The sequence below is a fragment of the Cnephaeus nilssonii genome, assembly GCF_951640355.1.
Source record: "Cnephaeus nilssonii genome assembly, chromosome: 17".
NCBI classification, from domain to species: domain Eukaryota; kingdom Metazoa; phylum Chordata; class Mammalia; order Chiroptera; family Vespertilionidae; genus Cnephaeus; species Cnephaeus nilssonii.
Window position 1 is genome coordinate 7,252,321 of NC_137088.1, and position 27,311 is coordinate 7,279,631.

At 49.3% G+C, this 27,311-nt stretch overlaps 1 protein-coding gene across 2 annotated transcripts in view; it reads left to right on the plus strand.

Annotated features, from left to right (window-relative positions):
• Positions 1 to 27,311, plus strand: part of MYRIP (myosin VIIA and Rab interacting protein) — a 165,226-nt gene that overhangs the window by 110,206 nt on the left and 27,709 nt on the right. For both annotated transcript variants that reach the window (XM_079795413.1, XM_079795414.1), the window contains exons 5-11: positions 1,767 to 1,847; positions 2,874 to 2,971; positions 3,138 to 3,218; positions 6,847 to 6,990; positions 15,344 to 15,497; positions 19,550 to 20,178; positions 24,636 to 24,875. In XM_079795413.1, the coding sequence (XP_079651539.1) occupies positions 1,767 to 1,847; positions 2,874 to 2,971; positions 3,138 to 3,218; positions 6,847 to 6,990; positions 15,344 to 15,497; positions 19,550 to 20,178; positions 24,636 to 24,875 (1,427 nt within the window). The remainder of the gene's footprint in view (positions 1 to 1,766; positions 1,848 to 2,873; positions 2,972 to 3,137; positions 3,219 to 6,846; positions 6,991 to 15,343; positions 15,498 to 19,549; positions 20,179 to 24,635; positions 24,876 to 27,311) is intronic.

Genomic DNA, 27,311 nt, shown 5'->3' on the forward strand with positions numbered 1-27,311 from the left:
GCTTAATGCAAATGGAAAGGAAAGCAAACCTGTGTAGAGACTCTCACAGCACAGAACACAATTCCGATCTCATTCCATTTCTCCCAATGGCCCCACCGGTGGAGCCGGCTGACACGAATCCCAAGTGGGCCAGCTCAGGGCTTTGAAATCCTCCAGTGTCATCTTCAAAGGATAATCGTTTGCTGGGAATAACTGTCTGCCAGGATTGGAACAGCTGTAGGTCCCGAGCCCTCTGTGATTCACCACTTCTTTCACCCGGCGCTCAGTGACAGCACTGAGCACATTGCGTCCGGTGATGGTTGACTAAGCTGCGCTCCTGCCGGGCCTCGTGGAGGCAACAGCTCCTTTGTCTCTGTGTTCTCAAAGCAAGGCTCAATGCCCGGCATATATTATGATCTCCATATTGTACTACCTAGTTCAATCTTAAAGCATTTTGTAGGTACCAGGACACTTCATAGACATATTAGAATTGGTTGCTTTAATATAATTGGTATTTCCATTTTAATTATGATTTCCTCTTGATAATGAAGGCAAGCAGACGGGAAACACTTTATGAGATGGTACTCAAGCCTGTAAAGCCATGATCATAAAACAATGAGATTTATTCTGCACGCCACCTAGAAAATATAGTTCCATCTCAAGTGCTTACATGGCCTCCTGGTTATGTTAGATGAGTGGGGAGTCATTACCATTGTCTTCTAGCTACTACCCAACACGCTTGTATGGTTGTCATCTGCCATCCTCAATGCTGACTACCCATTAGAATCACCTAGGGTGTTTAAAAAAAAATCCAGTGCCCAGATCATCTTCCAATGCTCAGTCAGTTATTCTGAATCTCTGGAGGGGGACCCTGTACAGATATTGTTTAAAGTTCTCTGGGTAATCTTCAGGCACAGCCAATTTCTCTATAATTTGTTCTGGAGAATTCGGAATAAATGGTTCCATCTTCAATTCATCTAAGGGAACTTATTTTCAGAATCTTTTAAAAATATTTTTTTATTGATTTCAGAGAGGGAGATAGAAACATCAATGATGAGAGAGAATCATTGATTGGCTGCCTCCTACATGCCCCACACTGGGGAACGAGCCCGCAACCGGGGCATGTGCCCTGACCAGGAATTGAACCAGTGACTTCCTGGTTCATAGGTCGACGTTCAAACAATGAGCCACACCAGCTGGGCCATTTTCAGAATTTTGATTGTCAGACCATGATATGCAACATCTGCAGTGTGTAAGGCCTGTGCTGAGCTCCAGATCTCGCAGTGCAACAGTTGGAATCAGTGCCATGGACTGTAGCTAAAGAGCAGATGCACGAGGTCTCATCGCCATCATGAGGAGAGTGCTCTTGTTAGTCCTCTTCTTCTAGTGGGGAAGCCCAGTGTCAGAGAGGTCAGGGTGCTTGCTCAAGGTCACGTGACTAATAATTTGCAGGTCCAGGAATTGACCTCACGTTTCTCTGAATTCAATCCATTTTTCTGTCTTGGACTCCACATTGCCTCCAAAGAAGGTACTGGAAGAAAGTTGGGGTGGTAGCAATGCTACACCAGGAATCATCAATGTGAGGAGAAAAATGTGATTGATCCAAAAGTGTAGCATTGTTGTGTAACCCAGTGATTCCCTAACCTGTTAGCAGGGCTAACTTCAAGTGGGTAATGGTGGTCTGCCAATTTAGTGCATGATAATCATGATATCTCTTTCTCTCTCTCTCTCTCTTTCTTTCTCTCTCTCTCTCTTTTTCTCTCTCTCCTTTCTTCCCCCTCCCCCAGGAGGAAGCTTTTTTGAGGCAAACCTGGAGAATGAAGGAAGTGTTTCAGGCAGTGATTCAACATTTTATAGGCAATCAGAAGGTAAACTTGCTTAAGAATTTACAGCTAATGGAAGGTTGGAAGAATAGAAGCACCTTCAGATACTGTCCAGATCTCCCAGTAGCATTGTAAACACTTGATGCAACTATGTATTGCTGTGTGGGAGTCTCCAGGGGTCTTCCTGTTGTTGCCACTTATATGGATCCACTAGCGTTCCCGTTGCAGGAAGAATCCTGCAATAGGGTTTCCTGCTGCACTCTACCCTGCCCCGCCTGCTCTCCTCCCTTCTCCCCTGCCCCGCCTTCTCCGCCAGCCCGCCTGCTTTTCTCCCTTCTCCCCCGGCCCCGCCTGGGCTCCTACCTTCTCCCCCGCCCTGCCTTCTCTGCCAGCCCGCCTGCTTTTCTCCCTTCTCCGCCAGCCTGCCTGCTCTCCTTCCATCTCCCCCAGCCCCACCTCCACTTCTCCCTTCTCCCCCCGGCTTGCTTGCTTCTCCGCAGCTTTGCTCCCTTCTGCAGCTCTTGGCTTCTTTCTACGCTGTCTTGATATGCAAATTAACAGCCATCTTGGTTGGGGTAATTTGCATACTCGTCCTGATTGGTTGGTGGGCGTGGCTTGGCTGGTGGGCATGGCTTGGGCGTAGCGAATGTGTGGTCAATTTGCATATTTGTCTATTATTAGGTAGGATCATCAAAATAGATGAGTAAATCCAAGGTGTGGCCTAGAGAAGTGCATTTGCTACCCAGCCACCGGATACTTGGTGATGAACTAGTGAGTGTTTGGAGTTGGAATATAAAAATCAGTACACCTGGGCAATTCATATTAAAGTATTCTTATAAAGAATGTACCACTTACTGATTAACTTCTCCTTTTTTTATACCAACGTAACAGTTCCCTCAGGGCAGAGGTGAAAAGCAAAAGCAAATTTCTAGTTGCAAGTAAAGCCTTCTCCAACACTTCAGCTCCTTCTCCAGAGCTCAGAGCAGTCGAGCGAAGCAGAAGAGCTTCCAGTGGAGCCGTCATTTTACTTGTCATTCCCTTTCAGAAAGTGACCTCTGTTCTGCTTCCCAGGACACAGCATGATGGACACATTGGCTGTTGCCTTGCGCGTGGCCGAGGAGGCCATTGAGGAGGCCATTTCCAAAGCAGAAGCCCATGGGGACAGCCTGGTATGGACCCCCTTCTCCTCTCTGGGGCGGGGTGGGTCGGGGTCCTGGCTGCCAGAAAAAAAGTGCTGGTTGTCAGGAAACCAGTGCCAACCTCTCACTCCCACGAAAGGGATTGTACCCCAAACCTGCCCAGCAATTGGCCATTCTCTGCCCCTCCCCTCTGCAGGACAAGCAGAACGAGGCCAGTTACCTGCGGGACCACAAGGAGGAGCTGACTGAGGAACTGGCCACGACGATCTTGCAGAAGGTAGGTGGCCCTGCCATCCGATGACTGCAGCTTACCACCCTGGCCCAGAGCAGGGCCTCCTGAGAGCTGTAGGGCAACCACTGGCATGGTTGTTGTCTTGGGCACCATTTCTGTGCCTGGTCGCTTTGTCCTCTGTGCTCTGGGGGCTAATGCAGAGAGACTGCACTGCAAAATCTAAGACAAAGGGTGGAGTGTGTTTGCCTTTAGGGATTGAGCTGGTGGGTGGGGAGCCAAGAATTCAGCACTGAGCAGGTTACTCACTGGCTTCCTGTTTCCTGAGCTTTGTGTGTGTGCATGCCTGTGTACCTGTGTGTGTGTGTGTGTGTGTGCATGTGTGGGTATCCTCTTCTTACACTTCTCAAACAGTCTTTTGCAGAAAAAGCTTGCAGTCACCCCCTGCTACCTACGTTGCCTGAACTCCTTTACCAGGTGTATCAGTAATGACTGCTTAGAAACCACCCACCCCCAAACTCTGTGGCTTTAAACAGGATTATTTCTGTGTTTCACAGCCAATACTCCAACCCCTAGAATTCAATTCAGTTCTGACACTAGGCAGAGTTAGCACAGACTCCACACGTGAAGGGCTCAGTCCCACAAGATGCCAGTGCAAGTCTCAGGCATCCCCACGTCACCCACTTCTGCCCAGCCCTCTACAAATTCAGGGCTTCCCCATCGCCCTCCCTCAATTTGGATCATTTGCTAGAACAACTCATAGAACGCAGGAAAGTGACATACTTACAGTGATCTCTTTATTATTATAAAGGATACAAATGAACAGCCAGTGGAAGAGATAATAGGACCACAAGATCTGGGGGGATGGGTGTACAAATTTTCCTTGCCCTCTCTGTGCCTGTACCAGCTAGGAAGCTCCCCCAAGCCTCAGTGTTTTTAATAGAGGCTTCATTAAGTAGGCATAATTGCTTAAGTCATTGACCACCTGAAGGAACTCAAATCTTTAGTCCCTGTCCCCTCCCCAGAGGTTGGGGTAGAGCTTAAAGTTCCTTGGTTTACATGATTAGGGTTTTAACTGCTTTTCAGTTACAGTTGACATACAATATTATATTAGTTTCAGATTACAACATAGTGATTAGACATTTATGAAATGGTCACCCCAATAAGTTTAATATCCACCTGATACCATACATAGTCATTACAGAATTATTGAGCATATTCCCTATGCTGTACTTTACATCCCCATGACTTTTTTTTTGTGACTCCCAATTTGTACTTCTTCATCCCTCACCTTTTCCACCCATCCAGCCAATCCTCTCCAATCTGGCCACTATCAATTTGTTCTCTATATCTATGAATATGTTTCTGTTTGGTTTGTACCTTTATTTTGTTTTTAAAATTCTACATGTAAGTGAAATAGTATGGTATTCATCTTTCTCTGGTTGTTTCTTTTTTTTAGCCACCAGCCTCCTTCTATCTAGTGGCCTTGGCCATGAGTCACCTCATTAGCATAACCAAGGCACTCCTGTCACTCAAAATAGTCCAAGGATTTTTGAAGCTCTGTACCAGGAATCAGTCTAACAGCAAATATATTTTTTATTGTACCACAGTTTGTTTCTCGCTCATGCATCTGTACTGGCTCCATCTAAAGCTGTGGGTTGGGGTCAAGTGTGCTCACTCTGGGGCCCTACTGAGGGCACATCAGCTACTCATGGCCATGACCAAGCACAAGGCAGCAAGAGGAAGCCAATGACATCTATCAAGGCCTAGGCTCAGCCATAACTCCCTGTAACCTACTCCCTCCTCACATGTCATTGGCTAAAGCCAGGCACACAGTCAACACAAAGCCAAAGGTGGGAGGTACACTTGACCCTTGAACAATGTGGGGGTTAGGGGTGCTAACTACCTGTGCAGTTGAAAATCCATGTATAATTTAAGTCAGCTTTCTACTTATGCAGATTCTCAACTGCAGTAAGAAAAATACAGGTAAGCCTGGCTGGTGTGGCTCAGTGGTTGAGTGTCGACCCATGAATCAGGAGGTCACAGTTCAATTCCTGGTCAGGGCACTTGCCCAAGTTGCAGGCTAGGTCCCCAGTAGGGGGCGTGCAGGAGGCAGCCGATTAATAGTTCTCATCATTGATGTTTCTATCTCTCCCTCTCCCTTACTCTCTGAAATCAATAAAAATATACTTTTTAGCCGAAACCGGTTTGGCTCAGTGGATAGAGCGTCAGCCTGCGGACTGAAAGGTCCCAGGTTCAATTCCGGTCAAGGGCATGTACATTGGTTGCGGGCACATCCCCGGTAGGGGGTGTGCAGGAGGCAGCTGGTCGATGTTTCTCTCTCATCGATGTTTCTAGCTCTCTATCCCTCTCCCTTCCTCTCTGTAAAAAATCAATAAAATATATTTTTTAAAAAATTATATATATATATATACTTTTTAAAAAGAAAAATACAGTTGACCCTTGAACCACGTGAGCTAGAACTGCATGGATTCACATATATGTGGATTTTTTAAAAATCTGCATTTAAGTAGACCCATGGAGTTCACACCTGTGTTATTCAAGGGTCACCTGTATATTCTCCCTGTCCTGGGAGAAACACAGAGTCACATGACAAAGGGAGCATTGGACAAATTCAGTCTTCCCTTTAGTCACAGTAATTCATGTCTCTTCCACATGACACTCTTCCCACCTAAACACCCCCAAATGGGCCTCATTCAATAACAGATCAAAGTTATTGTACATGTGATTCAGAGTCAGTTCCTTTTAAGATGGAGACCTATGAACTAAGCAAACAAGTCATCTGTCCCCCACATACCAACCTGCAATGCTGGAACAGGACAGCAACACTACCCCACCCGCCTGCAAAGATGGGAGGTGACTGGCCCACAGCAATTCTGAAATCCTGCTAGGTGCACGTGCCAGGTCCCCACTCTGCAGGTAGGGGGTGTGCCTTGATTAGGCCCAGGTCTGTCCCTGGGGATGCACTGTAGTTCATTGTTCTCCTTGGCTCTCATCCTTTGTCTTCATCATCTCGTCTGGTCCAAAAAGGCATTGGGGAATATGCTCATCTTAGTGGCTCAGCAGTTTTCTCAGCTACTTCCTGCCTGTAGGAAGGTGGGAGCCCAGAGACCATTGTATAAATGGACTCATTCAATCCCCATGGCTGTGCCCAACACAGCAAGCTGAAGCCAACCCTGATGACTCCTGCTATCTGCCCCTGCATAGGCCTTCCCGATGCTTCCTAAAATCAAGATTTATAGCCAGAGACTCTGCTTTGAGATCCAGCTCCACTATTTATGAGCTGTGCATCCTTAACTGATAACCTCTCTGAGCCTGTTTCCTCATCTGTAAAACAGGTATAGTTACAGTCTGTAGCTCTTAGCAGTGTTTTGAGGATTAAATGAGGTAAAGCATCTATGGTGCCTGGCCCAGAGTCTGGCACATGATTGCCATCATAACATGATTATTTATAAACTGTAGAGTGCTGTGGAATGTTCAAGGCTGTAGTTGTACTGTTTTGTCATAAGACAGACCTGAAGGAGGCTGGGGTTCTGTTGAAACCCAGCTCTTGCGTGGCTGAAAGAAAAATCCCAAAGGTGGTCCCAGTGACTCCACCTAACCTCCTAGGCCTCTCCAGTAACTCTCCCCCTCTGTCACCCCACCTCCTCCCCAGATCATAAGAAAACAGAAGAGCAAAAGTGAGCAGCAAATGGACGAAGAGCCAGAGTGGTCACAGCCGCAGAGCTGCAGTGCGAAGGCGGCGGACGAAGGGACCGCGGCCTCCCCGGGAGGCCACCCTGCCTCCAGCATCCCCTGGGTGAGTCTCCAGGCAGTAACGCAGGTGTCCTGCACGCTCTCCCCGGGAACCGGGTCAGCACTCTGAACCATCTGTAATTAACGCGTGTGCCCACCGGATGGCATAAAGGAAAAGGGTGGTGGGCAGGGGGAGAAACAGAAAGTGTGTGTGCGAGTCCGGGTAGGAGGGCTGAGGGAGGAGAGAGAAAGAATAGATGCAAAGGGACTGTTGAAGAGTACAGAAGTGCGTTTTTCCACAGAGACCAATTTAGGGAAAATCAAGATGTCAATAGGCACTTTTTCATTCATTCCGGAAAGAGTTGTACTAAGTCCCTTGAGGAAAATTAAAAAATCTGTATCAGGAAGATCACTTGCTTTTCCAAAACCGAAAAGGGACAGCAAAGAGAATGACCACTGCCATCTGAGTCACCAAAATGGCCACATCGAGACATAACCGGGAAGTCATGGTGTGGCTCAGCCTTCCTGTCTGTCACCCTGAGACTAAGCCAAGGGCGCCATCTCGAAGCACAGTGCCCTTCCTGTGACCCGGGCCTGGGCCTGCTCATGTCTGCAGTAGCGGCATCCGGCCTGTGAGATCCAGGTTCTCTGTGTAAGGGGTCCCAGCGGAGGGGGGGCGGGGCAATGCCTAGTGCTTACACCACTCCTCCTGGGGGTTAGGGGCAAGCACCCCCTTTCTGAACAGAGGGAAAGAAGGGTGTGCAGAGCAGCCACATGGCAGACACGCCACCCCAGAAGGGATGGGCAGTAGCCTCGCCAGCATACACTCTGCCCAGGGTTCACCAGCCGCCAGGCGCGTGGGGGTGACAAGGAGCATCCTTATGGCTTTATCAGAGCTTTGACTTCCTTGGCTGATTGGCAGGACCTTCCCTCGTCAACGTGCTGTCAGCGTATGTCCCTGCCGCCTTCACTAAGGGAGCCTTTTAGCACAAGGTTCCCGCTCGGGCTCTAAACCAGTACCTCTCGGGGTTTTCTCTTCTTGTCAGGAGATCCGTCTTGCCAGACGGCCTGCCTCCCACGCAGCGCGGTCTTCACTCTGGCTTCGACACCGAGGTAGACAGCGCTGACTCATTTCTTACTTTTTTCCTGGGCGAAGAGCAGAATCTGGTGTATTTCCCGATGTTGGTAGAGAATAGGGCTCAGGGGAAGTCCCTCTCTGACTCTCAAGCATCTTATGAATCTCTTTGCAAGTTATGTCCACTCCCCAGGATCAGTCCACTTTTGGGGGCGTCACAGGGGGTATCGGGAGATAGAACCTCGAGTTTATAGTTTGAAATAAAAGCCCATAAAGGACATTGGTGCACCCCCTTGGGTAAGCACTTCTGGTTAACACTTTAACCCCAGGTTATGTGGCCTGGCAGGGGTGTGGGCACCGTACCACAGGGACAAGATCACTACAACCTTCATCCTGAACTTGGATGTTTCATCAAGGAGTCTCCTCCTGTCCCCTCCTGTGAGGTCTCCCCAGGCCGTGATTGGTACCACGGAAACAGCGTGTTTTCGCCTACAGTGCTAGTCAGGAGACGTGAATGCTTGCCTTTCTGCAGCCACACTGTGCTCATGGGAACCACCCACACAGAGCAGCCTGACTCTGGGAATAAAGAGAAATCCAGCATCCAGCTCGGCCCCAGGCACAGTTGGCCCCCTTGAGCATCCTGATTGCCAGAGGTCACAGGCCTAACTTCCCTTAGCCAGGACCCCTAGCCCTTCCCCTCTAACCAGCACCACAGCAGGGCCAGCCTGGGGCCCTCGAGGTGGGGGCACATCCAGTGGACAAGGGTCAGCTTCCTCATGGGTTCCATGCAGTGCGTCTGGGCACACTGCCCACCCACATGGGCGAAGCCAATGCTTCCCCCCCACCCCGTACCCCTTCCTTCCCCGCCTGGCCCACTCCAGGCCCTAGACCCCTGTGATGAGGGAGCCTGTGCTGGGACCACATTCGGGAATTGGGACCTGAGAGGGACTGAGCCTGGTCAAGGCCACCACATTGCCTGACTGTGGGAGCCCCATTCACCTGGAATACAATATGAGTAGCAACCCCAGCCTGATGGCCACAAACGCTGACGAGGCCCAAGTGGGAGGGGACAGGAACCATTGCTGGGTAAGGAGCAGGCACTCTGTTTGCCCATTACAAGATGGGGATGCAGGTATCATTAGACCCATGGTACAGGTGAGGAGACGGAGGCTAAAGCTTTCACATAACTTCCGTAAGGTCACCCACGTGCTGGTGGGTGGGGCCAGGCATTGAATACCTTTTTCCTGCTCCAATGCCCTTGATCTAGCGTCTTCCTCTGTACGGCTCGGGGAGTAACTGCGCCAAGTTCGGAGCGCTGCAGGCTCCCTGGGCTTAACTGCAAATCCCAAACTTAATTCATTCCCATTCAGCCAGGGTTTCTCATCTGTTCTCTTGAAAGTCCGGTGTGATTGTTCTCTTTTTTAATTTCCTCCGTTATTGTGTGGTTCTCTGCCTGCAGGGGGTCAGCACCATCCGCCTTTCAAAGCCTTCTGATGCAATATCCTAAAAGGTCTAGCCCGGGGTTATAATTCATTCAGTGCCTGTCCCTTTGGGCGCCTGTATGTAAAAATGTGTCTCCGTAATAATAACGATGATCCTCTTGATATCATGATGGTGGCAGCAGGGGCCAGGCACTCGGGATGTGCCAGTGACTAAGCCCGGCCCTGACTCTCTCTCTGTCTCTTTTCTTTTCTACTTCCCTCCCCCGTTTCACTGTCTCACTGTTATTTTCTGCCTCCTAGCTGCTCTCTCCTTTGACTGGCTGTCCTGCAGACCTGAAGTCGTTTTTATTATTGTTATAATTATTGGATGGAATTCAGTGGCTGCGACTGACCCTACAAATACAAAGCAAAGCTGTCTCAATTGTTGAGTCATCGGGCAGCTATTACCGGTCCCTTTGCTCCCATACCCTCGATGCTAAAAACGTTCTGTCCCTGTTTTATGCCGTGAGCTCCTTGACCACGAAGACTGTTCTGATAGTGATTGGTGCCTCGGGGAGCCTGCCCTGTTGGCCATGATGACAATTAGAGCAATCATAGCACCGGTCCGAGAGGTGTAGGTAGAATGCGCTGCTGCTGCCCACTCAGGACGCAGCGGCTGAACAGGAAGGGGCCGTTGGCCCTTGAACAACAGGCCTTGACCTGCGCAGGTCCACTTCTATGTGGACTTTTTTCCAACAAATACTGTAACTGTATTTTCTCTTCCTTATGATTTTCTTTTCTCTAGCTTACTTTATTATAAGAAACAATAGACAGCCCGGGCCCGGTGTGTGCTGAAAGCCAGTTCCAGTATGTCAGCAGGGCTGAATCATCTGGGACGGCTGAAAAGCATCTCCCCCAAACCTGAATATTATTGCTTGCTGCCAGACAGCTCAGAGCATCTTAAATCTACATGTTATTGCCTCCTGTTGGCCAAACACCTGAACAGCTGTAGGCTATTCCCCAAACTGACAATGCTTCTGAACCCTACCCTTTGAAACCTTACCCTTTGAAGTGTATGTCTCCACCTTGCCTTAGGACAAATTGTGTTAATAAATAGCACGGGGTCCTTAAACTATGAGTAATCTTCAGTTCCTTTAGCTGAAGCTCCTCTGACCCCCCAATGCCTTTCAAAATTATCTTTCGTCCTTGGACTCCTTCTTAATCTACGCATCAGCTCCTTACTTCAGATTGCTGAACCCTTTGTAAGGCTGGGACAAGAACCCCAGCAGGTGTGGTTCAGTGGTTGAGCATCAGCCCATGAACCAGGAGGTCCCGTTAAGATTCCTGGTCAGGGCACATGCCTGGGTTGTGGGCTTGGTCCCCAGTGGAGGCATGCAGGAGGCAACGAATCAATGATTCTCATCATTGATGTTTCCATCTCTTTCTCCCTCTCCCTTTCTCTCTCTGAAATCAATTTTTCTAATTTGTTTAAAAAATAGAAAACAGTATATAATCTCTCTATTTAAAGGCTAATATGCTAAGTGTCCATCCAAGTAATGACGTCACATAACAACTCCCAGCTTCCTCTCCCTAGCGGCTAGCCTCCTTAGAGTTTCTTCAGCCCAGGAACACAACTTGCTTTATAGCCAGGTGGAAACATTTTACACTGTAACCAAATGTCTGTGAAGCGTTTTCCTGTGTCTCATCTTATTTGATCCTTACAGAAGTCCTGGAGTAGGCAGATAGGAGACTCAGTGGAATCCTATTTTCTTTTCATTATCCAGAAAACAGAGATTTAGACAGCTTAGAAGCTTGACCTGACTGAAAAGAAGTAAGGAATGGTGAACCTTGAAAATGACTTCAGGTTTTCTCACTGCGCAGAATATAGTCAAACACTGCTGCAGTTAAATATTTTACCCTTTGTTCTCCCTTCATGATCTACAATAATAATCTGCTTCATGTTGATATTTACTGCTGTGTTGCTGACAATTACCTGAAAGAGAAGTTGGGGTGCTTCACTGGGCTGGAAAAAGTTTAGCTAAATCAGAAAGCAGGTCTAATTAAGCAAGTTTATTCTATATCTATAAAAGGCTAAGTTGACTTGTGCATGCACGATACATATAAAGCTCTCGCTGTGCCAATTGCACGCATGTGTTTCCATCTGTCATTGTCGATTGTGAATTTGGTTGACATTTCTATTATAGAGAAAAGGCGAATAACAATATTAAAATATTTCTTCTAATTTCCTTTCAGTGTGCATGAATTCGTGCACCAGGCCACTAGTATGGATATAATACAAAATATGTTAATCAACTGTTTGCATTATCAGTAAGGCTTCCAGTCAACTATAGGCTATTCGTAAAGGTTTGAAGGGGGTCAAAAGTTATACGTGGATTTTTCCACTGCACAGGGGTCAGCGTCCCTAAACCCCACATTGTTCAAGGGTCACTGTATCCCAGAGGTAACTGATGATCACACTGGGTGTCTCACCCAGAGCTGCAGGGCCAGGGAGCTCTGTGGCAGGTCCTGCTGGGTGCACGGTAGCCAGGAGTGCTTTGCTCCCAGGCTTCCAGCAAAGGCTCAGGCACAGCTCCTGGAGGGCATGGAAGAGCATGGACTTGGAGCCAGGCAGACCTGAGCTCAAAGCCTGCCTCAGTTGACTCATGCACACCCAATCAAACTGAGCGAGAGGATGGATAAGGTGCCTGGCTCAGCGATAGGCCTTAATAACTGCTCTTATTTTAGCTACTGTTTATTGAGTGTTTTCTTTTCTTTTTTTTTTTTTTTTAAATATATTTTATTGATTTTTACAGGGAGGAAAGGAGAGGGATAGAGAGCTAGAAACATCGATGAGAGAGAAACATCGACCAGCTGCCTCCTGCACACCCCCTACTGGGGATGTACCCGCAACCAAGGTATATGCCCTTGACCGGAATCAAACCTGGGACCTTCCAGTCCGCAGGCCGACGCTCTATCCACTGAGCCAAACCGGTTTCGGCTATTGAGTGTTTTCCATGTGCCCGGCCTGACACTGATCCATTTACATGAGGAAACTGAGGGTTAGCGTGGTTGAAGTTTCCCCCAAGATCCCACATAGCAAGAGGAGGAGCTGGACTTGACCACCCATAGTCAGTGCCTGCAGAGTTAAGAGGTGTGGCATGTTTGAAAGCTCACATTCTCAAGTCCCTCGTTGCAAGGCCCTGCTGGCATGCCTTACTGGACCACGGGCTCCACCAGCCTTCCCAGCCCTCCTTGTGTAGATGTGCAACTCAGGCCACCCTTCCAGACATCACCAGCCCTGCTTCTTCCACGAGCCTTCGGGTAGGTTAGAGGAAGGGAAGAAAAGTAGAGTCTGTGGGTGGGAAAGAAAGGGCACAAGAGGCCCAGCCCAAGGTTATGAGCAAATAAATTACTCAAGTAATCCCATCACTTCCCAGGAGCCACAGAGCTTGAACTAACTGGTCGATAAAAGCATTGTTGTGGCGCCATCTACTGCTCAATATGTGTATTGCAACACATTTGTGGTAAAACCAGGTCTGGGTCTCTGAATGGGCTTTTCTGCCCTGGCTGGAGACCGGGCCAGCAGTGCCCTGTGACCTGTTACAGACAGTCCTTTGGAGCCTTTTGTGAATATCAGGAAATAGTTTTTTCTAGTAGGAAACAATTCTTGTCTGACATAGATTATAAAAGCCTGGCACCCCCAGCTTTCTCATGAAGAACATATATCCCATCTCCCCTGTTGGGACCAACAGGGGACTTTCTATTTTTTGGCCTTGGCTTTTGTATCTTGGGGGACATTTTTGTCTCATCAAAATAATCCCAGCCACCTCCTACAGACACGCATGTAGATGCATCAAATACTATTTGAGCCACTGTAAAATGAAACATTAAATATTACTTTCCCCCTTTTTTTAATATACATTTTTATTGATTTCAGAGAGAAAGGGAGAGAGAGAGAGAGAAACATCAATGATGAGAGAGAATCATTGATTGTCTGCCTCCTGCATGCCCCCTGCTGGGGATTGAGCCTGCAACCTGGGCATGTGCCCTGACCAGTATCGAACCGTGACCTCCCGGTTCATAGCTCGATGCTCAAGCACTGAGCCACGCCGGCCAGGCTACTTTGCCCTTTTTTGAACATATACTCTGCGTGATTTACTTAGTACAGTGAGGAGCTTAGAGATGGGAATAGAAAGTATCTCCTGTGAGCCGACAGTAACGCTGCACCTGGCAATAGGCTGTCAGCTCCTCCAGGCCAGACCTGAGTCCCACACATTCAGTCACAAACATGGGACCAAGGACTCCCCCCCTAAAAGACTCTCCCGGCCTTCAGGGAGCTCACAGTCTGTGGAAGAGTCGAGACGTTGTATGGTGTCACATGGGCACTAGATTTATCAGGGTGACCCCTTCATACGTTATATAAATGCCTAATCACTATGTTGTGCACATGAGCCTAATATAATTGAATGTCAACTGTGATTGGAAAAAAATATTTTTTAAGAAGTAATTCAGTTAGTTGGCCAAAGTATTACAGCAAAGGCCCAGCTCCAGCTGACCACCCAGGCCCTGCCCACAGCTCCCCTCCTGGGTCCACCCCAACCCAGGCCCTGCCCACAGCTCTCCTCCTGGGTCCACCCCAACCCAGGCCCTGCCCACAGCTCCCCTCCTGGGTCCACCCCAACCCAGGCCCTGCCCACAGCTCCCCTCCTGGGTCCACCCCAACCACCCAGGGCCTGCCCACAGCTCTCCTCCTGGGTTCACCCCAACCACCCAGGCCCTGCCCACAGCTCTCCTCCTGGGTCCACCCCAACCACCCAGGGCCTGCCCACAGCTCTCCTCCTGGGTCCACCCCAACCACCCAGGGCCTGCCCACAGCTCCCCAGAAGCACTCTCCTTTGTCTCCTAGCACCTCCTTTTGCCTTCCTAGCACCTGTGGTGGGAGAGGAGGCATTGGCTGTTGCATTGACCAGGCGTAGGGCTTGTGGACTGACCATTCTTGGCTCACTTGTCTATGGTAGCACTTACGTTGTGGCTTACTGTCTACCCTGCTGAAACGTAGGTTTGGAGTCTTCGAGGAAAAGATGCTTTCACTTCTGTCACATGCCAGCAGGTGGAGACAGACCGCTCGGTTGGATGAGCATTAGAGCCCGTCCTTGGTTTCACGTCGCTGTCCTAGACGCTTCGGCGGCTTTGCCTCGTCCCTGCCCTTTCCCTCCTTGGTTTGTCAATATAAAAAAAGAAAACTAAATCACCAATAAAAGAGAATGCCTTCATTCAATGACAAGGGAAAAATGGGTCTCTGTTGGAGGAAATTCCTTGTCTATGACATTTGAGCTTTAAATTCTATAGATAATATTTATAACATATTTATGACACAGTTCAAACACGTTTCCTGTCAGTCACTGGAAATCCCATTTCTCCCACTTCTCCTTGGATTGGCGTTTATTTTCCATTCTTTAATTCAGGCGCCAAACCGGACTGTGTTGCCGTAGTTCTGGGCTCGTGGACGGATCGATCTTGGCTCACTTGTCTGTCTATTGCAGCACTGACGTTGTGGCTTACTGTCTACCCTGCTGAGACTCAGGTTTGGAGTCTTCGAGGAAAAGATGCTTTGACTCTTATTACATGTAATTGGCCCTGAGAAACACTGGCTGGGGGATGGCTGGGTACGGAGCCGAGTGAGAACTGGCTCTGTCTGTTCCATCATTGCAGGCTGGCCGGCTTGCAGTGGAATAAGCAGGAACCGTTTCTACCATTGTATGGTCGAAGGTACTGATTTGCAGCTTTTAGCCAGAACACGAGAAAAGCCCACACCGTCACCTGTCCTCCACGCTGTGCAGTGTCAGCCCCAAAGCTGAAAGCATTTCCTCCCGGGGCCTGCGCCCCGTGAGGTCACCCTTTCCCCTCCTTCCTTCCCACAGCGGTCCCCGTCCGAGTTCTCCCCCACCAGAGGAGAAGCTCTACAGACCTGTTCGCTGGAGGCTGCGTCGCGGCCGCCGGGGAGCCTGGGCCAGCAGCCCCGGGAGGAGCCGGCGTGGCCCAGCTGGAGGAGCCTGGACAGTCCGGACCAGGCAGGTGAGTGTTTGAAGCAGCTTCTAGTTGGCCTGTGGGTGGACAGCGCTGTTTGGAGGCTTCTGGCTGCCGCGTGGCCGCTCAGCTCTTCTCCTGTCATCTGAGCAGCGTGTGCCCATTGTGGGCAGCTTGGGCAGGGTTCCTGTGAGACCCGTGGGACAGTGGGGGGCTCCTGGACATGTGTGTGCAACTCTGTCCGCTGGCTGTAGAGTGGATGGAGACGAGGACTAGTCCCTGGCCCATGGACAGGGGGGAGGAGGTCTCATATAGGCCAGGAACGCTAATCCAACCCAGCAGACAGGTCAGCGTTCAAAGGGATGTGGGTCCCAGTGTCTGGTTATAAGAGTGTCCTTTCTGAAGCCTGACGTATTTGTTAGGGTGACCCTTGCTATGCCAAGGGAACCACACCTTTAGGTGGTTTGATGCCGTAGTTTTAGTTCTCATCAGGCAGCCGTGCAGTGCAGTGTCCTGGCTGCAGGAGACTTTCAGAGGCTCCTCGACCTTGTGGCTCTGCCCCCCCCCCCCCCCCCCCCCGCTAGGGCCAGCAGGTGAAGGAAGAGAGAATGGAGAAGTCAGTGCACCTGCTGTCAAACCACTTCAGCAGGGAAATGACACATGTACCACCTTCACTCCCATCCCACGAGCAAGAACTAGTCACATGGCCCCACCTTGATGCAGGGGATCCTGGGAAATGTAGTCCTGGCTGGACTACATGCATCCCAGCAACATGGCTCTGTCATGGAAGTGGGGGTGGATGACATGATATTTTTTCCCTGCCACGCAGGAGGAGGGCATTGCTGTTCCCTCTTCCTGCTCCTTCTCCTGGAATGCCCCACCTCTGTACAGGGCAATTGAACGTCCCTCTGCAACATCTATCACACACAGTCCTTCATTAAGCTGTCAAGTCATGTGATCCCTCCCAACCTTAGGGGCCCAAATTAGCTGAGTCCCTTTCCCAGAGTCACACACACATCAGAAGGCTGCCAGATGCTTGGATCACCTGGGGAGCAGCCGAGGGCGGGGAAGCTCCTGTGCCCAGGCCAGGAAGGTCTCTTGGGCCCCATAACTGTGGGATGAAGATGCTCACCCCACCCCACACAGGTCAGTTCCTTCCTCACCTAAAGACTCATACCTGGGATGGAAGCTAGGAATGTTTGTCCCCACAAGAGGGAGCCATAGAGAGTACTTCCCCCCCATATTATCCCCCCAAATCTCGACCCCTTTCCTCAGCAACAGTAACAATAAGTTAGCAGCAAAACACCCACCATGCTTTCAAGGATTGTGCTGTCACTTCTACTCTGTCAGGGCAAAGACTTCACTAACAGCTATATAAGCCAATCCCATTGTTATCACAGTGCAAAGAATAAGAAACATGAAGTATTTTTTTAAATATATTTTATTGATTTTTTTACAGAGAGGAAGAGAGAGGGATAGAGAGTTAGAAACATCGATGAGAGAGAAACATCGATCAGCTGCCTCTTGCACACCCCCTACTGGGGATGTGCCCGCAACCAAGGTACATGCCCTTGACCGGAATCGAACCTGGGACCCTTGAGTCTGCAGGCCGACGCTCTATCCACTGAGCCAAACTGGTTTCGGCAACATGAAGTATTTTTTAACAGTTATTCTGAAGACCTTCCAAAAGAAGTCTTTTCCATGTTAACCTTTTAGGACCTGTCAGTAGAAATTGCAGAGATTCTGTGAGCACATGAAATTTTCCTTATGTATGTGTATGGTTTTGGGTTTACTTAAGTGCATTTTCCCTTTCTAGATATGTTTTCTTCCCCCTGCTGTTGCCCAACAGACCCACATTCATTCATGCGTTCATTCATTCATATTTTTTTTCTTTCTCTCTCACCTGGATGGAAAATTCTCACAGAGAAGGGACTCTTAGATTCCACAGGAGCTATGAGAACATCATATAATAGATCTTCACTAAAGAGTAATAAATAACTAGCTTTTAAGAATCGCTTTACACGATACAGCAGCCATCTGCGGGCCCTATTTTATTTATTCCTCCCACGGCATTACTGAGCACTACCATTATCCTGTGTGCCAGATGAAAACCTCGAGGGACAGGGAGGGTGAGTGGCTTGTCCAGGACCCCACAGCTGGGAGCACCCTGGCGCTCACGTGCAAACACCGTGGCTCCGATCGCAGCCTTTTCAAATTGACAGTGAGAGTCTCCCCACCTAAAAAACAAACAAGCAGCAGTGACAAGAACAGCATTTCAGGATTCAAACGTACACACTGGTACACCTAAAGGATATTAATAATCCTTCTAAAAGACACTCCAGCCCTAGCTGGTTTGGCTCAGTGGATAGAGCACTGGCCTGCAGACTGAAGGGTCCCAGGTTCAATTCCGTTCAAGGGCACATGCCCAGTAGGGGGCATGCAGAAGGCATCTGGTCAGTGACTCTCTCTCACCATTGATGTTTCTGTCTCTCTCTCCCTCTCCCTTCCTCTCTGAAAGCAATAAAAATATATTTAAAAAATAAATAAAATAAAAGACACTCCACTTCACACAACAGTTCCCCGCTGAATTACGAGCACTCTGAATACATTTGCAGAGGGCTTTGCTTTTCAAAACATGGTTGCGTGCATAATGTTCTGTAAAACAAGGCACCCATGTGTAATTCATCAGTTCTGTGTATGCAGAAAACTTAGTTCAACAACATCACTCACACACACACACACACACACACACACACACACACACACACATTTCACACTCGGTCCAAACATCCATGCATCCCTCAGGATGAAGATGGAAAACGAAAAATAAATAATAAGTAAAGAGCTTGTGTAGAAAACCGCTGGTTGGCCTGGACGTGCTGAAATGTCCAGGCCAACCCCAGAGGTCCTGACCGATGTCTGATGTGTAGAGCAGGAAGCAGATCACTCCCGGGGGGCATGGCTCAGCCTTAGCGGAGCAGCGATGCAGAACAGAGGCGGCCTGCAGGTGGAGGTCATCGTAGAAGGTTCATGTCCACCGGGCTGTTGTCAGCTGCTCTGTTTATGCGTCAGGGGCAGGGTTGGCCCTGGAGCCTGTCAGTCCACAGCTGGGGTCAGTGCCGGGGGCACTGTGGGCTGAGTGAACCCCAGCAACTCTGCCTCAGTCCTGACAGCACTCACAGCAGCTCCTGGATCCCCCCAAACACACACACTCGCTCAGAGACCTTGACCGAGCATCTCCTGTACGCACAGCCGGGACGTGAAGATCCGGGGATGGTCCCTGCCCCCAAGTTGCTCGCTGACTATTGTCAGCACAACCAGGAAAGGGTGAGAATTTGGACAGAGGAGGGGGTGGCGAGGAGCAGGGTCCCAGAGGATGTCCCCGGGGGCCAAGAAAATGTGGTCTTGGAGCCCAGGTGCAGCGCTGAGGAGCTCCCATGAGGCAGCTTGACAGCCAAGGTCCTCACAGGGTTGAGGGTTCATGGAGACGTCTGTGCTCTTGGCAAGAAAGAAGTTGGCCAACTTCTGGCTTCCCCAGGGGAGTGTGGCAACCTGGGATTGCCAAAGGCAGGGGAGGAGAGGAGCCGGCACGGGGCTGCCTCCCACGCCATTGGTCAAGGCTGTTGTGAGGTCTGTACAATTGCTGAGGGCTGGGTGTGCTAACCCATGAGGTGATGGAGTCGTCTCCCGTCCAATGAGGAAAAGGAGGATCTAAGAGACAAAACCATGGCCAAAGTCAGAGCCAGGACCTGAGTCTACCAGCAGCAGCCTTCCCCTCTCCCCGCCTCTGCCCAGGCCAGCGAGGGCAGGAGTGGGGCGACTCTCAGAGACGGAGGGGACCATCGACCCAGGTGGACGTGAAATAGGAGTCAGATCTCCGAGTTTCTCTTTATCTGTGTGGCCCTGGGGCCCTGGGAGGCCTCTAGGGACTTCGTGGGGACCTTTAAACGTATCCCCAGTTAGGTGTGCCCCTATGGGCTTCCTAGAGCGGCTGCTCCCCAAGACCCCAGGAGCCAGTCATGGGGCAGTGGCAGGTGGCAACCTCGCCTGCTCTAAGCTGATAACAGCCTCCCTGGTTTCTCTCTCCTTCCCACCTACAGACCGGGACCCCGTGTTGCAGAGCCCCGACGGGAACTGGGTGGCCCTGAAGGATGGCGCTCTGCCCCCCGCCCGCCTGCTGGCCAAGCCTAAGAGTGGCGCATTCCAGGCCCTGGAGGCTGCCTCCAGCGTGGCCTCCGCCTACGAGGAGATGGGCTCCGACAGCGAGGAGGACTTCGACTGGAGTGAGGCCTTGAGCACGCTCTGCCCACGGCCCCAGGATCTGCCCAGGAACCCCCAGCCTCAGCCCACACAGGCCCAAGGCTTGGACCACGTCCCCTCGGCCACCTCTGCCCCCTCCAGGCTCTCCCCCCACCTCGAGGCCACATGCTCCGACTCAGAGACGTCCTCCACGGGCTCCTCCCGGGAAACGGGGCATCGTCGGGCCAGGCTGTCCTGGCTGCAGAGGAAGGCTCCCAGGACCCCTGTGGCCGAAAAGATGCACCTTCAGGGGGAGCTGGACGTGAACTTCAATCCCCAGGCAGCGGGCAGGGAGACCTCGGACAGCAGCGAGCCCGAGGAGGCCCCCCACGCGCCAGACCGGCGGGCCCGGAGGTGGAGAAGGGCCCGCATAGGCTCAGAGGAGCTATCTTCCCCCAACGCCCATTCCCAGGAGCTGAACACCCACCAGGTAATAAAATAGGTGCGTGCAAGCGCGCGCACACACTTTCCGGGAGGACGTGCCCTCCTTTAAGCACGGTTGGCATGGAGAGTCCGGGGTTAAGAATTCAGACCCAGATTCTCATCATGGTGTTTGCTGCTCAGTAGCTGAGCAACATTAGACAGGTCACATCAACTCTCTGGCATTCCACGGCCCCCTCGGAGATGAGAGCTTAGAGTTCAAAGTGGGTTTGCAGGGTGTGGCCCCAGACCAGCAGCATCAGGGAACTTGTTGGAAATGCAGATTCGCAGGCCCCACCCCAGTCCTGCTGGATCCAGCCATCTCTGTGGCCATGAACTCCCCTGATAACCCTGTGCATGCAAGTGTGAGGGCCACCAGCGTAGGGGGAAGGGTCTGGGGTCTAGAGTCAGCCTTCCTGGTTCAAGTCCAGCTGTATGACCTGGGCAAAGCATCCCTCGAGGCCTCAGCTTCCTCGTCTGTAAATGGAGATAATGTTAGAACCCACTTCAAAGAAGGGTTGAGGGGAGTGAATGTCACAGAATTTGGCGTCAAGTCCTACCTGACCTGTGAGTATAGTGCCTAGAAAAAGGCCCTTATTTGGTGTAAGCTCTCATTTTCTCTGTAAAGCAAGATCACTAAAAGTGGTCTCGGGGTTGTTGTGATGATAGGGTAAATATAAAGTTCTATGCAACTGGGAATCATTATTATCTAGCTCAAGGGCAGACTGCTTTCCCGAAACTGTGAGTAACTTCCCTCAGGGATATTCTTGAGGGTCGTCTGCACACGTGCAGGTATGAAATGCCATATAAGCACCATAAGAAGGTGCCTGAAGCTTTCTATTTATTCTGAAATGGCTTGGAAGTTCTTTTGGTATTCATCTTTGCAAGGCATCAATAAAGAGAAGGCAAGTGCGGGGAGAAAGGTGCTGGGACCAGTGTTGTGTCCACCTCCCCTGGCAGTGTCCTCTCCTCTCCACTAGGTGGCGGTGGCGTTGCACTTCCTGGGACTTCAAAACTCTGGCCTCGCGATCCTCCCTTTTCTTTAGTTTACTAGAGTAGTTCTCTAATATATATATATATATATATATATATATATATATATATATATATATATATATAATTTTTTTAACTGCATACTTTTAAATTATAAATTTCAAAACACAGATATCGTCTCCCTTGACCACAACCCTAAATCCCTGTTATCTTCCCCAAAATGACTACCGTTGTATTTGTGCATTCATACGCATATAGTACATTTAGAAATATAGTTCTGTAAATGTATCTGTGTTTTAGCAAAACCAGCATCTTTCTATCCATATCCTTCTTCCTCTTTCTCTTAACAGTAAGTTATAGGGATGTCAGCACACACAGAACTGCTCATCGTACCTGCAAAAGATTGCATCGTGTGGTCCCCGAAATGTGGGAGTGGGAGCAATCCATCGGGGTGCAAGCAGTGAGGGTGCATTGCCTGTAGGGAGTTCTTAAACACAAATAAATCTAACAAAAGTCAGTCTCTTTCTTATAGCTCTGAGTCATGCATGGAGAAGTCTAAGCAATGCTAGTGATGGAAGACTTCCCCACGGGGGCAGGCTGCTCCCAGCGTCCGCCCAACCACTGGCCTCTCCACTCTCCATGGTGGGGAGGGACCAGCCATCCATTTCCCAGAAAGATGGATATTCAAGACTTTTCAGAGGTTGATGTTATAAACAGCGCTGCGGAGAATATCACTGTGCAAGTCTCTTTATACAGGAAGTACAGTTGCTGACTTGAGGTATATGGAGCTTTCATTTTAATGAGTACTTGCCAAGTCAAGCTCCCAAAACCTCATAGCAATTCACGCGGCCAAGCTCTGTTTGAGTATGTTTCTCCTGTAGTCCACAATACGTAGTGCTGTCAGTCTGTGAAACTGTCACCAACTTAAGTGAAAGACACACTTATCTCCTTCTATTATTTTATTGGACCACTTGCCTTTTTCTTGAGTTTTATTTTGTAATTTTATTGTACATTTTAGTTTTTTGATGGTTACACATTGAAAATATTCTCCCCTTGTTTATCACTTTTGCCTTAACTTCATTTTACCTGCAAAAGTTTTGTTGCTAATAATTTGTCAAGCATTTTTCTTAATAATAATTTATCAATTACTAGAGGCCCAATGCGTGAAATTCGTGCAAGGGGCTCGGCCCTCGCAGCCATGGTGACTGCCTCGGCCCTCAAAGCCCTGGCTTCATCAGGAAGGTCATCTGGAAGGTCGCTTGGCTGTCTGGTCTAATTAGCATATTACTCTTTTATTATTATAGATCTCCTTTATTTTTTTTATTTTGTACCTTGTTTAAGAAAGCTTTTTAAAAGACATTTTATTTATTTTTTAATCCTCACCCAGGGATATGTTTTCATTGATTTGAGAAAGAGAAACATCAATGTGAGAAAGAACCATGAATTGGTTGCCTCCCATATGCACCCTGACTGGGGACCAAACCCGCAATCTAGGTATGTGCCCTGGCTGAGAATCCAACCTGCAACCTTTTTTTTAATTATTATTATTTTTTTAAATAGCAGGTTGTCAAGGTCTCTCTCTCTCTCTCTCTCTCTTTTTAATGTTTTTATTGATTTTCAGAGAGAGGAAGGGAGAGGAAGAGAGAGAGAGAAACATCAATGATGAGAGAATCTTCCATCAGCTCCCTCCTGCACGCCTAGCACAGAGGATCAAGCCCACAACACCAGGATTGTGCCCCGACCAGGAATCGAACTGTGATCTCCTGGTTCATAGGTCAACTCTCAACCATTGAGCCACACCGACCGGACCAGCCCTTAACCTTTTGTTCTAACCAACTGAGCCACCAGGCCAGAACTGTCACACATCTTTGTAGCAAAACAGGATGGCCCAGATTCTGGTTGCAAATGTGTGTGATGAAGCTCTTCCTGTCGAATGACTAACTAAATGAAAATATCATACTTTCTTGTCCTTATGAATATAGTGTTTACTCATGGATTCTTGAGTTTCAGATAAGTCACCTAGGACCCTACCACCTGAAGACTCTTGGTCTGAGATTTTACTCATACAGTCAACCTCACCATCATTGTTAGAGACTGTAGAGCTGTGTTCCCCTGCCAATTCATCTTCTGAGTCACCTAATAATTGTGAAGCATTGTTCTCTGTCCATTTCTTCTCTTTGTCATTATGAAATTTTGAATTCTCAACTGTATGCAGTGAGCTAAAAACAGACTCAAAATGGTGATGATTTATTTCACTATTGAATCATTCTTCTAGGCAATTCTTTTCTTCCGTATTATTATCTCAGTCTCCTAGCATAATTGGGAATAACTGATGAGTAATCATGAAAAATACCTCCCAGGGTGATGAAACAGCAAAATATTTCAAAAGATGGGAAAAATTAGATCACAAAGATCCCATCGTGTACCTTAGAGTTACAAAAGGGCCCAGTGAACCCATGTAGTAAATGCAAGGTAGAATGTTTTATTTTATTTAAAATATAAGTAAACCCGCTATTTATTCTTTGGAAGCCATTCACAAAATAATAAAAGTCATGTGATATCAAGCCTTATAAATAGATTGAACTCAACAAGGAAACTCAAACACTAAAATTGAGTCTAATAGACCCTGATGGTATGCTAGGGTTAGCTTAATGTTCCATATACATCTGTCCACGTGAAGGCCAAGAATAAGTGAGAGTCACAGCCTCCGTGTGCTGCTGGAGTTCCCCAGGCCTCGTCAGGGACTTGCTCATGGAAGAAGCTAGGAGATGTTCACCAAGTGGAGAGTAGGAGCCAGTAAATGTCATCACTAAGCTAGAACTGTAATGATCAAGGATGAAGATGGAAACCAACTGATATTACAGTTACAGATGTGCAAGGACCTTGCTCCATCTCAAAATCATTGCCCTTTGCCTAGAATCCTGCTCTTCCCTCTCTGCCTTTTAGCTGGGTAGCTGCCGTACTTTGATTCTCAACTCAGACACTGATTCCACAAGGAAGGCTTTTGCCTAATCCCCAGCGTCTCCCAGCAAGTGCCCCTTAGTGGCTGTCAGAGCGTCCCTCCCTCCCCACCCACTTCTCTGCATGCGCCATCATGAGGGTTAGTATGGAAGGCTTTACTGTGCCTCCTTCTCTAGGGGTGGGCCAGATTTGCCCAGCCTTGCCTTATCGGCACCAGCACAGTACTGCCCAGGCTGGGCGCTCAGCAAGTATTTTGTGACTGAAAAGTCCCGATGAATTCCAACGTGTTTCTGAGTGCAGATGCTCATCTGTCCAAACCCTTTAACAAAGTGTGTGAGACAGATGCATGTGTTTGAGAAAATAAAAGTGAAAAGTGAAAGCCCATCTGTCGAGAAAGCAGACCAGGTAAGAGAACTGTCACTTTCCTGGACGATCCTTCATGGGTGCCATTGGGGACGAACCACGTGACTGTAGGAGAGGCGTCCTCAGCTCACGATTCCGGTTTTCATTCAGGTGTTGGGTGACTCATCAGAGACCGACCTCGGCAATGAGATCCGGCACCCCCGGACCCATGCAGACACCACGGAGGAGAAAGTGAGAAACAAGTTGTTCGAGTTGGCGATGAAAATGAGTGAGAAGGAGACTTCTTCAGGGGAGGATCAGGAGTCCGAGACCAAGACGGAGTCCGAGAATCAGAAAGAAAGTCTGTCCTCTGAAGACAACAGCCAGAGCATCCAGGAAGAGCTGAAGAAGGTAAGGGCTCGGTGTCTGCAGCCGGGTCTGGGGAAAGGTTCTGTATTTGCACAGAGATGGGTGGGGTCCCCAAAAAGCTCCCTCTAAAATGACTCTCCCCGTGCGCTTGGGGGAACCCAAGGGAGGCCTTCGTGATGAGCTCTGAGCGATTCAGTCAGGAGCCCAGTGTTGTGTTTTACCGAAGGCTTCCAAGACCTCTCAACGCTCACGAACTATCCTTCATCGACACAGCCCTTCGGGCTCAAGTCTGTAGTTTCGTGCTGTGATCTCTCTCATGGGTGGGGAGCAGGGCTATCCCCACCTCACCCTGGGGAATTCTGCCTGTGGGTTGGGATCATCTACCCCTCCCTCTTTCAGTCAGTGATAAAGCTCCACGCGTGGTCTTCGTGTTAAAGTGGCCTTCTGGACCATTGATCGCTGCACTTTTCAGAACTGTGTTTGTTTGTCTTAGCCTCAGAATCCATATGTGAAATTCCAGAGTTTTAAACAGGTTAAAAACACTGCTCCTCCCAGGGTTCCCAGAGCCCCAAACCCACTCCCCCACCCCCACCAGCCAGCCAGCCAGCGTTCCCAGCGACATAGTTTGACAACCACAGGAGGTAACCCAGCCCTTGAAGAAAGGGATCCCAGACTCCCTGCCTCCGGTCAGTGCTCTGCCTCCTCCTCCTCCATGTGCCTGGGCTCCCTCGGCAGCTTCTTCAAGTACTTCCACACTGAACTTGGCCACGTCAGCATCAGCATCAGGAAAGAGGCTGACACTTGACTGTGTCCTCTGTTTACTTCATTTAGTAAAAACGCTTGGAAGTAGATACTCAGGAAGGAACTTCCCCCACCCACATCTAGCAGGTTTCAGAGCTGGGGCTGCACCACACACCTGCTTGGCCTCAAACCTCCAGCTCCTTCCTTCACAACGAGCTGCCTCCTCTGTAACTCAAGAGAAGCTCTTGCCTGGAAACTTCTAGATTTCTTTGCATGTGTGATCCAGTCTTTTCCTGTTTTGAGAATATGCCATCTACACCAACAAGTTACTGGTCACCCACGTGCATGGGTGAATGAGCCCCCTCTGTCTGCTCAGCAGTCAAGGTGAGGTACCAAGAGAAGCCAGGCCAAGCTTCTGTAGAGAGAGCTTTACCAGATGCCGCTGTTCCTCCTGCCTCCACCCCTGACCTGCTCTCTGAGAGCCAAGCAGAGGGATGTGCACATTCCCACAGACACAGTGACACCAGGGGCAGTTCAGTGTTCTCAGTGAAAACCCACCTAGGAATTAGGGCTTCAGATTCCTGTCCAGCAGCAGCAGAGCCATTTTCACAAACGCATCTTCTCCTGATTGGACTCAGCCCTTTGCTGTGAGCAGAGTTGGCCCTGGGGGCAGCTCACTCTGGCTGGCCGTTGGGAGCCCAGTGATGATTCAAGGCTGGTCACTGATGCCTGCATTTGAACTCGCTGAAGAACGAGCTTCTGGAGCTTGGGGCCCGTCCAGAAGCCTCCTGAGAACTGGGTCCCCAAAGGATCATGTTCTTTCTTTAAGTCAGCTTGGTTCCACTGAGCCTCAGGAGTCAGCCTTCCAAACCAGCGGGTCCTCAGAGCCCAGAAGTAAGCAAGCTCTTGTTTCTCCTCTGCTGCCGGGCAGGTGGCCCTGCCAGTGGTTCTGTAACCGAGTCCTGGCTGCATTGGTTCTTAGAACCATTTGCCTCTGGGTATGCAGGTGCTGTGTTCCTGAAAGAGGGGCGCAGAGGTGGGCCAAGTCCTCCCGGCCTGAGCTTGGAGACTACATTCAGTGGCTGAATCTTCCACAAACCACCCCCCCGCCCCCCCGCCCATCTTCCTAGGCATGGAGCAGCGATCCCCAAGGGCCCTTCTGGCTTCAAAATCCCATGGTTCTTCAAAATCCCATGTAGTGGATTAAGTAGGTTTCTGTTTTCTGACATAAGTATCATTTTTGTGACACTGTTTATGGCAAATGATGTCCTGTGTGTCAAATCTTTAGAACATGAATGTTTGTTGAGGGTTCAAGTTAGTAGATTTTTGCATTATCGTCATATTTTTACATCCAGTGTCCTGAAAACATTTCTATTTAAGGTGTCTTTGTTTGTCAGTTCTTAACCACAACTGGCTGAGTCATTGTGCATTATTTTCACAAGGGAGTCACAGACTGGCTGATATCTCCCATATATATAGTTTCAGGGAGTAATTCTCATCAAGGCACTAAGACTTCTCTAAACTAACCAATGTCACTGTGCACCTTCTCATGGCTGCTCCCCACTTGCCGACATCAAGTCACATAGAAACACAGTGCTGCTCAGTGGTCGGGGAGACAGGCTTATTGATGCTGTCTGAGAAAACGCAGAGCCTTGGGCTTCTGAAGCTTCATGTGCTTGTGACCAACCTTTGTTGGCATCACAGTGTTGACATAAAACCAAGTGCGGTCTGCGTGTG